The sequence below is a fragment of the Danio rerio genome, chromosome 5, assembly GCF_052040795.2.
Source record: "Danio rerio strain M-AB ecotype USA chromosome 5, GRCz13ab, whole genome shotgun sequence".
Lineage (NCBI taxonomy): Eukaryota > Metazoa > Chordata > Actinopteri > Cypriniformes > Danionidae > Danio > Danio rerio.
The window spans coordinates 42,298,299-42,312,500 of record NC_141025.1 but is presented as its reverse complement, the minus strand read 5'-3'; the positions used below and the strand labels follow the sequence as shown (position 1 = coordinate 42,312,500).

Genomic DNA, 14,202 nt, shown 5'->3' with positions numbered 1-14,202 from the left:
TTGGCAAGGTGCATTTCCTCCCGTTTCAGATGGGTCAGAGTGCATGGCTAGATGTGTTAATATTTTATTACAAGTGTGCTAAATAACTGAATTACATTGGCCTCCGAACTACTAATGCGGTATGATTTTGCAGGATTTTATTGTGCTAAACACCACAGTGTTGCATATCACGCACATGCAGTCTGCATACAACAGGGGTGTCCAGACTCTGTCCTGGAGGGCCGGTGTCCTGCACAGTTGAGCTCCAACTTCTTTCAACACACCTGCCTGGAAGTTTTTAAGATTTTGATTAGCTTGTTCAGGTGTGTTTGATTGGGGTTGGAACTAAAATATGCAGGACACCGGTCCTGGCATACAAGAAACAAACCCCATGAAATTAGCCCCAATGTTAGTAAAAGGAATCCAAATGTAGTTTTTAGAAAAAATGTAAAATCTTAATATAGCCTATATTTGCCTAAAAAAGCTCTAGAAACTGGTGTGGCATTAAATGCAAACAAACAAGCATGCGCATGCTAGAGATTGGACCACAGTGGTTTTTTTTTTTTTTTTTTGGTTTTTTGGTTTTTTGTATGTAGTAGGGCTGCATGATATTAGAAAAATCTGGCTTTGCTTTGTTAGACAAGGAGAGAATTTTTGGTCAATCTTTAATTTAAGGTTCAGAATGACTTGAATGACTGTGACGAAACTGTTGGAGATTGAATCATGCATAACATGTAATAAACAAACTACAAGCATGGATGAATACAACAAAGCAAAGATAAAAGTGAAATAACAGTGCAAACGTTGTGGATTTGTATATGTAAATGTAAAAATTACACTGCAATGCACACATTGCGATATCGATGCTGAAACGATATATTGTGCTGCCCGTAATGAGAAGATTTTCTGGCTTCAAAAGATTTATAGACAAAGGAAGATCTGCTAACATACTTTTTTTTCATACAAGTCAGGCGTCAACAAATGCTACAGCTAAATGTGTAAATAGAAATGAGTGTGAATACAGCCATTTAATAGACTTGAGTTTGCAAAATGCATCCTCTGTGACCATGCATGAGGAACTGTGCCGCGAGTGCTCTCACTTTAGCTGCCGTTTCAGGAACTTGAGTGTCTGACACACTTGCAGTGAAATTCTGGTGGGAAAGCAGTCTCTTAGAGCAGATTCAAATGATCAGGTATTCATCAAGTGCCAGGTACTTTGATTTCAGGTTGATTTTGTTTTTTATTTTAGTTTATTATTTTGCATGTTGACTGAGATGTGAATGTAAATGTTGCTAATCACTGATCAGAAATGTAAAAAATGCTGAAAAGCTAAATTTGGTCAGAGAGTGTTAGTTGGTATTAAGAGGTTTCATGAGATACTTTCAGGCTTATGTTTGAGGCTGGCTAAACAGGAAGTAAAGTGTGTTTCACAGTTGATTTCACACACAAAAAAAACGAGAGAGATTGATATAGCACATTGAACAAGGCTATTATGCCTGCCTTTCCTGTTACTGTACACTCACTGTATAAAGACACATCTCTCTCATCTTGCATAATGATTGTTTACCTGGTATTGTCTAGATTGTGACAGCTGTGTTGCTCACATGTTTTCAGTCCAAGACCTTCAAGAACAAACTCTATGGTGAAAATGACATTCCATTAATGTGTGTGGATCACATCTATGGTGGTAATAATTGTATTTTTACTTGTCATCAATATTGATTGTTACTGATCTTTTCATATTTTAGATCTGTTGGTTTAAATGTTTGACTTAAATGCTTCTTTTCTTTTAAAGTTTATGATGAAAAGAGGAAACTGATAACAGGAGGCCTTGTGAAGAACAAATGTCCATCCAAAATGATCATTCACTGTAAAGATCTTCGAGTCTTTCAGTTCTGTTTAACATTCTCCAAGGAGGAAGATGCCAAAAGGGTAATGCATACACAAGGAATGAAGTGAGGGCTGAATGTGTTTTTACATGTATGTTATTTCAAGAAGTGTTACAAATCTCCTTTTGCATTTGTTTGCATGTTGTTTTGTCAGATCTTTCAGGGAATTGCTCACCATTGTTTGGAGGAAAAATCTCTCAAGTGTGTTTTTGCCTTTTCTTATTTAAGGTCACCGAACCCAGGTACATATTTTAGCACTTGTATACGCTTTCATTTCAACAGCATTACTATTATTATTATTACTATCTAGTTTTATTAAAATTTTACTGCGGTTGACCTAGATGCTGTTTTCACCTGTTATTTAAAAGCGTTCAGATATATCTCTACCCAAGTTTTTTTCGGCTGTTCAACCACATTTCGTGGCATTCAACCACATGAGAGTTGTTGACTTGTGATCGAATTGAGAAAAAAACATCCTTATTTCAGGTATAATATCAGGCCTGAGTACAGCTATTCAGAAAATCCAGCAAACACATGTAAACTACAATGCGACACGAGGGAAAACGTCACTGTGGAAAAATTTATTCAGTAACACTTATGTAGAACATGAGTTTTGTTTAAGTCTAAAAGTCAGTCTTGTTTCACCTACTGCTATACTCTTATTATTGTCTCTACAAGAGGAGCTCAATGAATAACTGAAAGAACAAGTCAGTCTCTCTTTGATGATAAATTCCTGATCGTCTTTCTGGGTTGTCTTTATGCAAATGTTTATTGGATTATTGCTGCATCCTGCTTTTATTCTGTTTAACATTTCTTTTTTTCTGTATTATCATATATATTACCTGTAGGAAACATACTTTTTCCTTTCTACATGCACTAGATACTTTCCTATAAGTTACCAATAACTCCATGTTACATTGACTCCATAGTATAACAAATATAAATGAATAGATAGTATAAATATCTCATTTTATAACCGCAGAATAGCTATTTATACAATTGACAGCTGTACTGTCCACCCTACTTGCACCTTACCATTTTCTGATTTTGATTGTAATGTAATAATGTGCACCTTTGTTTTGGAACAATAATCATCATGAAAGCACTATTCAAATAAATAGGGATAGACCGATTGACTGATAAAAAAAAAAAAAACACTTCTGGATGATTTTTGTTAATTTGTTGGGTTCAGTTTGGCCGATCTTTCTCCGAATTTGCTTAAAAACTGTACTAAAACTTTAAGAACTTTATAATACTGTACAAAGTCATTTTTTGACCGATCAGATCCAAAAACATGATTATTCTTAGAAAACCTTAAGCTTTGTTAATTCAATGTTTTCATGATTTCCTAATATTTTCCACATTAAATACTGTACAGATCATATTTGTGTTTGTTCAGTTTTCTGTACAGCTTATTAAGTCGACCATTTGGGTTAATATTTTTGGTAAATTTAGGTTAACACTTATATACAAATATGACAATATATATAGTCAGAATTATTAGCCCCCCTTTGAATTATTATTTTTTTTTTATATTTCCCAAATTATTTTTAATAGAGCAAGGAAATGTTCACAGTATGTGTGAAAATCTTTTTTTCTTCTGGAGAAAGTCTTATTTGTTTTATTTCGGCTAGAATAAAAGCTGTTTTTAATTTTTAATAAACATTTTAAGGTCAAATTATTAGCCCCTTTAAGCTATATTTATTTTCGATAGTCTACAGAACAAACCATCGTTATACAATAACTTGCCTAATTACCCTAACCTGCCTAGTTAACCTCATTAACTTAGTCTTTAAATGTCTCTTTAAGCTGTATAGGAGTGTCTTGAAAAATATCTAAATTATTATGTTCTGTCATCATGGCGAAGATAAAACTAATCACTTATTAGAATTTATTTATTAAAACTATTGTTCAGAAATGTGTTGAAAAAATATCTTTTTGGGGAAAAATAAACAGGGGCTAATAATTCTAACTTCCACTGTATACAATGAAAGCTTATTTTAGAGGGCTCAGCAAGTATTGAAATGTGCTGTTAAAATTATCTGGTGTGTAGTCTAGAAGGAAAATAATGACATATGATATAAAGCATAATTAATTTTTTAACTGATGCTTCCTAGACCATGGCAAATCTTCCAGAAAGTGTATTACTCGACTAGATAGCAAATCTGGTAAGGAATTTTGTTGAAAAGCCTTATTTTTGTGATTTAATAACTATATGATTTGTGACAACATAGTGTTGGAGTGTCCCATCAGCTCCACTAAACTTTAATTATAATTTTTTTTTAAACAATCATTTTATATAGTATTTAACGTAATTTAGTCAACTATGAAACCACATCAGATGCCATTTGTATTTGCAGAAATGCTGAGAAAACGAGAGGCAATTATGTTCGACTCACCAGAGGATTGGACCCAGGAAATGAAACGGACCAAAGCACAATGTAGATTAGTCACTGAAAATGAGAACTTTGAACTGTCTCAAAGGTACTTCATGCTGTTTTTGTTAGGTGTAAAGTATCTGATAAAGTGTTGCTACTGTTTATATTACAAGGTTAAAGTAGTAATCTATTGTAGGCTTTGTGTACTACTGACCTAGATTTTACTGATCAAGTCGGCACTGTTTATTTTTGTGGAGTTCATTTAAAAGTGCAGTGAAATATGTCTTTTTTTTTTAAACGACCAGTTAAAAAAAAGCTTATAAATAATATTTAGTGTGATCTGTAATGTTTCATGTTAAAAATATTAATAACAATAAAAAAAGCATTGCTTTGACATTGTCTTTAGGTTGCCACAGTACTTTGTCATCCCATCAGCACTGGGTGATTTATTCAACTATCAGGGGAAGGGACTACCAGTAAGTTAAGGATATTAATTGAACAAATTATAAGCCTTAAAACTATTTTTTATGAACTCTATTATTTATAATATTTGATATTGTTATGTTGGTTTTTGTATGCAAATTGTCATTTGTATAGTTCATTTATAAAGATAACTGAAGCCAAATGTTGTTGTCTTCTTTAGATCTGGTGCTGGTCTCATCACAGCGGTTGTGCTCTCTTCAAAGCATCTTTCCCATCTATGACACAGGAAGATGGGGATTTTCAAAGCCACTTGGACACGTGAGAAAATACAGTTTTAGTCTGCCATTTATGTCTGAATTCAGACGGACAGCTGCAATTTCATCATGGTGGCATGAGGGGCTGTGCTTTTAAGTGCTGACACTCAAGGGCATCAAAGAAAAACATGTTGTAACGTTATCTAACATTGCTCTTGACACCATCATGAACCAGTAGAGCATTTCTGTGTTGTGCTACTCTGTGATGAACTCAAGGACCAAAACTAAATTGTATTATGTCTACTGTTATCTGTTCCAGAATGATTACTGCAGTCGCACGGAACTACCTTTATTCAGTAAAAACAGAAGACCTCTCTGAATCACTTCCTACTCTCCAAGACATCCAGCAGTCATATAACAAGTTCAAACAATACTTTCTCATCGGTGAGCCACTGGAAAAGGGCAGAAATAATCTTGAGTATTTAATTAATGAACACATATATTGTTTTTTTAAATTGCTGTGTAATGACTTTTCTGATTTGTTTCTTAGATAATACAACAGATTTTTGGTTATCAGATGTTAAATGGTTCTCTTCTCTTGAGAGCTCAGGATGGCTGGACATCATTAGGTCAGTTTACTTGAAGAAAGCCTGAAATTGTATGATTTACTCTATGAAACTATTCACAACCTGTATTTAATGTCCTCAACAGACAATGTCTCCAAAAAGCAGTAGAGGTGGTGGAATGTCTTGAAAAAGACAACACAAATGTTCTTATAACGGGTAGGTCAAGCATGCTTAAAGTATATCGACTTTAGTGGTCCTACATGTCATCTTCTGGGTTAGCCAGTCATGTCAGTTTGGGTTATCCGTATTGAAATAGATTTTTGACAATTACTGTTAAACCTTAAACGGTTCAAGACACATTGGAGTACTTTTTTAAAAAAAAGTCAGTCAAGACAATGTTAGCACCTGTCAGCTTTAATTGTGGGGAAAACTGGATAATTTTGAGCTTTTGTCAGCTTATTTCAGCTTCTGGGTTTAAAATCCTTTTTGGATCGAGATCAAAATTGGTGGCGTTTCGCGAATCTGCTAATCAAGTGATGATGTGTTGGATTCTCAATATTATTCACAGCAGACTTTTCCTATCCTATGAGAACACCCTGCTTGACTGCAAGTGCTTTCTGAAAGCAAGGCAGACTTGCCTAGCTGTGAGACCCAATGATTGGGCGAGACTGCGTCTGTGCACAGCACGGGTCGTATGTGTTTGTTTCCTTGTCATCTGGGTTTGTTGCATGTGTTTCCCCACGATGCTGTCAGGGCCGATACAGCAAAGATATTGGTTTGCAGCAAGCAGCTTTGTCGGGAGAGCTGTATGAGAATTGGAGAATAGCAAACTTTAGCTGCGTCCTAAATTGCATACTTATGCACTATTCTACCCCATTTTGTAGTATTAATAGTGTAAGTAGTGCGTTCACACTGAAAACTTTAAAAATAATAAGTGCACTTTAATTACCCGGATGATGCACTCGTTCAGCTGGTAAAATGAAGTGTGGAATGATGGACACTTCTCGCACTCAACGACCGCAGGTTTGCCCACATAGCGGAAGGGGATGCTATCGGGCGCACATGTTGGATAACTTTATTTATTTTGGATGGTAAAAGCAAAATTCTCCTACGAGAGAGATTATAGCGGCTCCCGGTGGTGAATGCAGTTATTCTCACGGCAGGTATTATTTGATAATTCTGTCAATTATTTCACTGATTTGGCAACTGTCAAACGTCATTAGGGAAACGGTTTGAATTTCCGCTTGGTAAAAAAACATAAGTGCTCCATTTGGGACGACACTACATACATATACTATCCTGTTGAGTGTGTAAGTGCAAGAAATGTGAAAGTATTTTCTATACGTTAAACAGAAATGGGGGGGGGGATTTGGGAATAAACGGGGGCTAATAATTTTCCCTTCAACTGTATGTGCAGATAGCAATTTGTTATATAAATAAACATGGCATGGCTCAATTAAAGTATCTAATAGTAGAGGTGGGATGTAAACATCCACAGCTGTGTCTGCACCAATAGCCTAGTGGGCAGTGCGGCAAAGCTTTCCTGACTACCTCTCTCTATCTCCATCAGCATCTCCAACTTTTCTTTCTGTTTAGCTACTGCCCTGTCAGAATTAGGGCAAAAAGACCCAAAATTAAATCTTTTTATAATAGATAAATACTTTTTTTGAATAACTGCTATTTTCACACCATTGTCATTTGAGTTGTTTTTATTTTGATATAGAAAGGAAAGTGCGGCACATATCTTACATACTTAAACATTTTACATCTCTTATCTCTTGTGCAGTGTCTGGAATTTTTTAACAGTATATAATCTTATCAACAAAAAATAAAAATAAAAAATATAAAAATGCAGCAAATAAATCAGGTCCTTTTTTTCCACTTTTAAAAGAAATACTTTTAAATCTGGCAAGATCTGTCCCTGTGACTTTGAGATTGTATCAGCTGATGTTTTGTGGTGTTATTGATTGTTCACAGAGGAAGAGGGGACAGATCTGTGCTGTGTGATCTCCAGTCTGGCTCAGATAATGCTGGACCCGTATTACAGAACACTGATGGGTTTCCAGAGTCTGGTGCAGAAGGAGTGGGTGGCTGGTTGCCATGCCTTCCTGGATCGATGCAATCACCTCCATCAGAAAGACAAGGAGGTAATTATTGCATGCTTGTTATAGCCTGTTGTTTCTTCAGAGGCTTAGAGGAAAGGTTACTGTTTTATACTTTCTCTTTTTTTTGTTGTTGTTAACCTTTGATATCTGCAAGCTGTTCTGCAACCAGAAATACAAGTTGCAAACCTGTCTTTAATCAGGTTAGAAAATTATGTCAATTGTAATCATGACATGTTCGTCTGGAATAATTAAGCATAAATTGCCTCAGAGGCTAGGTTGAAACAGTCAATTTTTTCTTTTTTTGATCCACAGGAAAATTTATTTTATACTTTATTAAATCATATACTGACCTTTTGAGATCTTTGTTGAATTTTTCAGTGTGAATTAAACTTGTTTTTAAACCCAATGTTTGATAGCATAATATATGCAACCCTTAATGTTTTGGAGAAAACTGCAATTATCAGAGTCACGTCAGCAACGTGCCCAAAATAGATGTTTAGCCCTGCCCACTACCACGAAGCACTGTGAATAACATTACCCATTCTCATAATTCTATACCTAAACATGAACAGTTCAAATGCAAAAGCCTATAAGTGCCATCTGAATTCGTCTACAATTAGGATTTTTCTCAGGCTCCACATGTGTGTAGGTTCAGTTACTTCAATTTTAAGATGAGGAATAAGTTAATTTCATTGCCTTTATTGAGAAATAACTGAATATAAACATAATAGCCTGAAAAAAAACTATATGGCACTTTTGAATCTAAACTCTTTATATGCACATTTACTGTTGATGCACATTATTAGCATCTGTTGGCACAGAGCTAGTATGACAGAAATTGATTGGAAGGATTGGTTGATTTCATACGAGTAGCTGGTTGTTCTCCCATGTTCCTGTACAAAAGACAAGAAATCTCTTGGCAAGAGGAAGCAGAAGTTATTTTGATAAAAAATGATGAGAGCATGAACTGAAATAGAAATTTGTACCGCTAACTAATTTATTTGAGATACTTCAGTGTTCCATAATTAAGCAGGGATGTCAGTTCTGAGTTCATAATGACGAGTTTAATTGTTGTTTGTCATCATGTAGTGTCATTCTCCGGTCTTCCTCCTGTTCCTGGAGTGCGTGTGGCAGCTTGTTCAGCAGCACAGCCCGGCTTTCCAGTTTTCCGAAACCTACCTGACTGTGCTATCTGACAGTGTTCATGTGCCAATCTTCAGCACCTTTCTCTTCAACTCTGCTCATCACCGAGAAAGTGTAATGAAGGTATTGTAGAACTTCTGTACTTGATTTTATGGAGTAGGCTGAGATTTGTTATTAAACTGATTAAACTTTACAGGGATACTTCATCCAAAATTTTAATTTTGTCATCATTTACTGCCTCTCCACTAGTTCCAAGGCTGTTAGAGTTTCTTTTTTCTGTTAAACATAAAAGAAGATATTTTGATAAATGTTGGAGACCAGTAGTCAATAACTTCCTTTCTAACCAATGTGTTTCGTGGTTACTGGTTTTCAGCATTTTTCAAAATATCCTCTTCTGTGCCCAACAGAAAAAGCTCCTTAAAGTATGAAACCATTTTAGGGTGTTTAAATGGGCAATGGGGCAACACAATGGTTTAGTAGTTAGCACTGTCTCCTCACAGCAAGAAGGTCGCTGGTTCGAGTCCAGGCTGGGTCAGTTGGCATTTCTGTGTGGAGTTAGCATGTTCTCCTCGTGGCTTGCGGTACAGGTCAATTAAATAAACAAAAATTTTGCTCTAGTGTATGTGTGTGTGGGTGTTTCTCAGTGATGGGTTGCAGCTAGAAGGGTATCCGCTGTGTAAAACATATGCTGGATAAGTTGGTGTTTAATTTCGCTGTGGTGACCCCTGATAAATAAAGAGACTGAGCTGAAGGAGATTGAATAAATGAATGCATAAATGGGTAAAACAGTTTGGGTGAGCTGTACTGTAAAGTTAGTTTACTACACAGTTTTTGGATGTTGAGTACTGCTAGATGTCTCTTTAGATGTACTGTGGCTAAAAAGAAAACAGTCAGCCATCTGTAAAGCAGTCATTAGTCTACATGTACAGTCGTACGCCTCTCTGTAACTGCCTGTACTTGATTGTCTTGGCAGGCCGAGTCACCGATTGCACAAAGCAGGCCATTGAGCTGCCCTACAGTGTGGGACTGGTCAGTGCAGTTTGACAGCAAGGCCCAGAATTTCTTCTTTAACCCTCTGTATTCAGAGAAGGTGAAACATGAGAGAACTGTTCGTAGACCTCACAAACACAAGGTAAGAACATGAAATCCTAACATTAACCATCTCTTACATTTTACACTGTTTAATAATGTAGATGCAGATATGACAAAATGAACTCCTTAAGGACTGTGTTTACATCATATAATATATGACTGTAATTATATTTTAAGTGATATACCGGTAAGTGCAAATGTTTTATAGCAAAACTATTCACAGACCCAGATTTATAAACTTTAAAATCAACACAATAGCAAGAAACTGAATGAAGTTTAATACAATTTAAAACTAAAAACTTTAAAGCTGAGGGTCCTTTTGTTATAACTGAAATATACACTACCAGTCAAAAGTTTGGGGTCAGTTTTTTTTTTCATGTTTTTAAGAATATTATTCTGTTCATCAAGGCTGCATTTACTAAATGTAAAAAAAATGTTAAATATTTCTTAAAACTTCAAATAACTGCTTTGTTATTGTATGTAGGTTCAAATGAAATTATCACTCTAGTCATTATTGCTTTTGTTTCTATTACCATTAATAATAATAATAACATTAATAATTAATATCGGAGTGATTTCTGAAGGATCGTGTGACTTTGAAGACTGGATAAATGAAGCTAAAAAAAAACTTTAAAATCACTGGAATAAATTATTAAATTAAATGATGAACTACTTTTGAACAGTTATTTTTTACTGTAATAATATTTCACAATTTTACTAATTTGTACTGTATTTTTGATTGAATAAATGCAGCCTTGGTGAGCAGGAGAAGCTTATTTTAAAACAGTTAATAATCAGACTGACCCCAACTTTGTACATTACAGTTTAGTTTAGCTAGTAGCCAAGTATTTCTGTATTTAAATTAAATATAATTTGATGTTAAAAAATAAACCACAAAAACGAACTAATCTAAATGACAAACGCACAATAAAATTGATAAATGAACTAGAATTATAACGAAAAAAGTGGAAGCTAACTATAATGGATTCTTAATGATACTAAAAAAACACTGCTGCGAAAAACATTTAATATAGTCGGTTTATCAGTCTCTGTGAAGCACTGCAGGATGTATTAGCATTTATGCACATCATTACTTTAATAAACCACAAAACACATTGTTCAGTAATCAGTTGCACTTGAATAAAGGTCACAATAAGGAAGGACAAAAACTTCTATTTCATTCTGACATAAAAACACACAAAGATCTCATTTCACTTTAACCTTTTGGTTCAAAATGAAAACAAATACATTTTTAGTATGTCAGATAAATCTCTAAAATGTGTGTGTAAAGGTCAGGTGTAATAAAATCATAGCTATGCACTGCTAGAGTTTTTCAGTGTTTTGGTGACATCTACAGTCAAGAAGGAAATTACAAGTGACATCTTACACCATTTTGTTTCCTTTTGCTTTTAATTTGTTTGAATTGTACTCTGCTTTTCTTTTTGAATAATTCACAGTGTGTTTTTGCATGCATATTTAATTGATTTTGATTTCAAATCTATAGCACCAAAGGCAGTTATCCTTGCCCAGCTCAGCTTTCAAAACCCCAACCAAGAAAGGCTTCTTCAAAGACGAGACCGACAGCCTTAAGAAGATGCTCCGAGTGAAGCGTATCAGTCGCTGGATGGGCTCTCCAGACTCTCCCGTCGTCGCCAGCAAAGAGTTTTACGAGTCCTGGCAGCAGCGTCCCCTGGACTATCACGGGCTCCTGCTGCCCTCTCTGGACGGACCGTCTGTCCGCATCTGGATGCAGCGCTACCTACGCTGGATCCCTGAAGTGCACATTATGGGTGGAGGCTCAGTGGCCATCATGACCAAGCTGATGGAGCTGCTGAGTCAAGTGGAGGATCTGAAGCGTGTGCTGGAGCAGAGAGACCCATCGCTGGCCACTCAACCCGATCACCCTCCACCTCTTCACCATCGGCTGCCCTCATTTGGTTCCTCAGGACGACTCTCATCCTCGTTCCCCTTCACTTACAGCCGCAACCGTTCCTTCAAACCCATCATTCCCACAGGTCTAATGCAAAGCCTCATGGTGGCCGATAATCTGGCCAATCAGGAGGACGAGACTAGTTAGGCTGAGAGTTTGGTTTAATAGGAAATCTGTTTCCATCCATTAATGGTTATATTATTTAATAAATATATTATAAGGTAGATACAGGATTAAAGTGGCCTTAAAGGTGTATAAAGTGCCTTTGGTGCTAAAGCGGGTCTAAAGTAAAACAGGGGTAAAGTAAAACAGGGTTTTGTTCAACTAAATGTGCCCTACTGTATTGAAAACATAACATGAAAATTTAGACAGGATGTAGACGTTTTTTTTGTGGAAGTTTTTTTTAAGAACAGTACCTAGTATTTTCCTCTTGCTCATCACAAAACAGGAACAGGATACAGGCTTGAACTTCCAGGCTTTCCATTGTGTAAAGTGTTACTTAAAAGGGATATCGGAATAGCTGTTGTCAATTTGTTCTCCCTCAGATCATTCAAGATGCACCCTTTTTCTAAATAAGAACATTTTTACCTGGTAATAATGTGGTCCTTGGTGACTACTAAAGTGTAAGTCTACAGCTTCCTGGACTTTGAAATGTTAAAAAAACATATACGGGAAAATCTAAATTTATCCTACTGATTACTGATGATTTGTTAAGCACAGGGAACTTGTGCTCCAGAGGCACTCAGGTTGGTTTTTCAAGGATATGGAAAGAATGTTCAGTTTGTTTTTCATTCAGTTTTGCTTCACATGGAGCCACAGATATTAAATGTTTTGCCTATATATGTTTTTTTTTTCACCCTCAAAGTGTTGTTAGCTGTTGACATGCATTTTAAAAATCAGCAAGTACCATAGGTTGAGCTAAAAATCTTCATTGTTCTACTGAAGGAATAAAAAGTCACCTTTGCGTTGTAGATGGCATGAGGGTCAGTATATCAACAGCAAATGTTCATTTTTGGATTACTAAACATTTAAAATCGATACCAAGTAACATTCCATACAGTATTCCATTACAGTGATCAGAATGAGCTTATTTTGAATAATAGAAAAGCTCAATCCTGCTTGTTTTCAGCTTTTTCTGGCAGGGAGAACTCTGAAATGTTGTCAACCTTCAGTTATATAAATGTTGAATGTGTGAAGAAGAACTTAGATTTTTTTAAGACCATTATATGAAAACAGGATGTATAGAACGACTCACGTCAGTTTCAGTGCTCTATTGTAAAACACACATTGTTTTGTGTGAATCGGATCTGTCCATCAATAGGCTGTCTTTTATTTCATTCAGCCTTAGCTGCTATCATTTTTAGAACATTATGCGATCAGTTCACACTTTTAGAACAAAGGAGCACAAACAAATATTACTAGCTTTATTACAATGAAATTGTAAGGACATGATATTGGTGATGCAAACCATTCTTTTTTTTTTTTGTGATGATATAGATCAACCAAGCATCAGCATCACCATGGGTATTTTAGTCAGTGCTTACACAGCAAGATACAGCAGTGGTGTTTGTGTGGAACTCTATATATGTATGGATCTAACAACAACAAATGTATGTGAATAAAACTAAATAAATTAGAAATAATTTTATACGGTAAGATTAAAAAAATCATCATAAACTGCTAATCCTTGTAACTATTGAAACATAAGCTATTGTCATAAAGTATCTGCGTTTGTGCACATTTTCTTCTGTTTTTCTGCGGTGCCTACAGAACTACTGCCCCAAATCAACAGGCACTTTAGTCACATATTGTCTTCAGTGTCTGTTGTGCATCACTTTCTGTGTTTTTCTGCTGTTGTACTAAAACTGATGTAAGCTCCTGAAAGCACTGAACAGCTGGCAGAAGTGTGGAGAAAGCAGTTTCCTGACCATTTTTGTGTTTTTGTTTGCATTTTTCACTTTTGTTTTGCACTACTGCTCTTTGCCAGTCAGTCACTGTTACTTGAACAGTCAGATGTGAGTCTGGTTCTGTTCACTTCAGTTCATCACTGCTCTTGTGTTTGACAAGGTGAACTTAATGAGAAACGTATTACTGTATCATTTTTTAAAATATTTTTCTATAACTAACTTCAAAGTTCACATTATGAGAGTTTGGCTTTGGATGTGTATGAAATATTGCTTTATTTTGGAACATTGATTTTGAGATTATTATTTTCATGTAAAAGTAGCAAATACTTTTTATACGCACTTGAGAAATATGTACCTTTCACTTTATGGCCACAAAATATGATTGAAATAAAAAAATAGATCAGTACTTTGCAATCATGATCAGTGTTTTGTTGCTATGTTTATTTTATTGTTATTCTACTTGAATGTGCATATTAACAAAGCATTTTTGTTGTTTTAGTAGGATTTTGATTTGTGTGTGTGTAATTTTTTTATTG

At 35.4% G+C, this 14,202-nt stretch overlaps 2 protein-coding genes across 3 annotated transcripts in view; both read left to right on the top strand.

Moving 5' to 3' along the window:
- mtmr12 (myotubularin related protein 12) overlaps window positions 1-14,072 on the top strand; it is a 19,588-nt gene extending 5,516 nt beyond the window's left edge. Inside the window, exons 4-17 of one of the 2 annotated variants that reach the window (XM_087252653.1) lie at window positions 1,594-1,666; window positions 1,775-1,911; window positions 2,023-2,110; window positions 3,986-4,036; window positions 4,229-4,352; window positions 4,653-4,722; window positions 4,890-4,987; window positions 5,243-5,367; window positions 5,474-5,552; window positions 5,635-5,705; window positions 7,467-7,636; window positions 8,684-8,860; window positions 9,711-9,869; window positions 11,334-14,072. In XM_087252653.1, the coding sequence (XP_087108779.1) occupies window positions 1,594-1,666; window positions 1,775-1,911; window positions 2,023-2,110; window positions 3,986-4,036; window positions 4,229-4,352; window positions 4,653-4,722; window positions 4,890-4,987; window positions 5,243-5,367; window positions 5,474-5,552; window positions 5,635-5,705; window positions 7,467-7,636; window positions 8,684-8,860; window positions 9,711-9,869; window positions 11,334-11,906 (1,995 nt within the window). In that variant the 3' untranslated portion in view covers window positions 11,907-14,072. 2 annotated transcript variants of the gene reach the window in all.
- epg5 (ectopic P-granules autophagy protein 5 homolog (C. elegans)) overlaps window positions 1-14,202 on the top strand; it is a 1,176,376-nt gene that overhangs the window by 1,116,040 nt on the left and 46,134 nt on the right. The gene's annotated exons all lie outside the window — the stretch shown is intronic.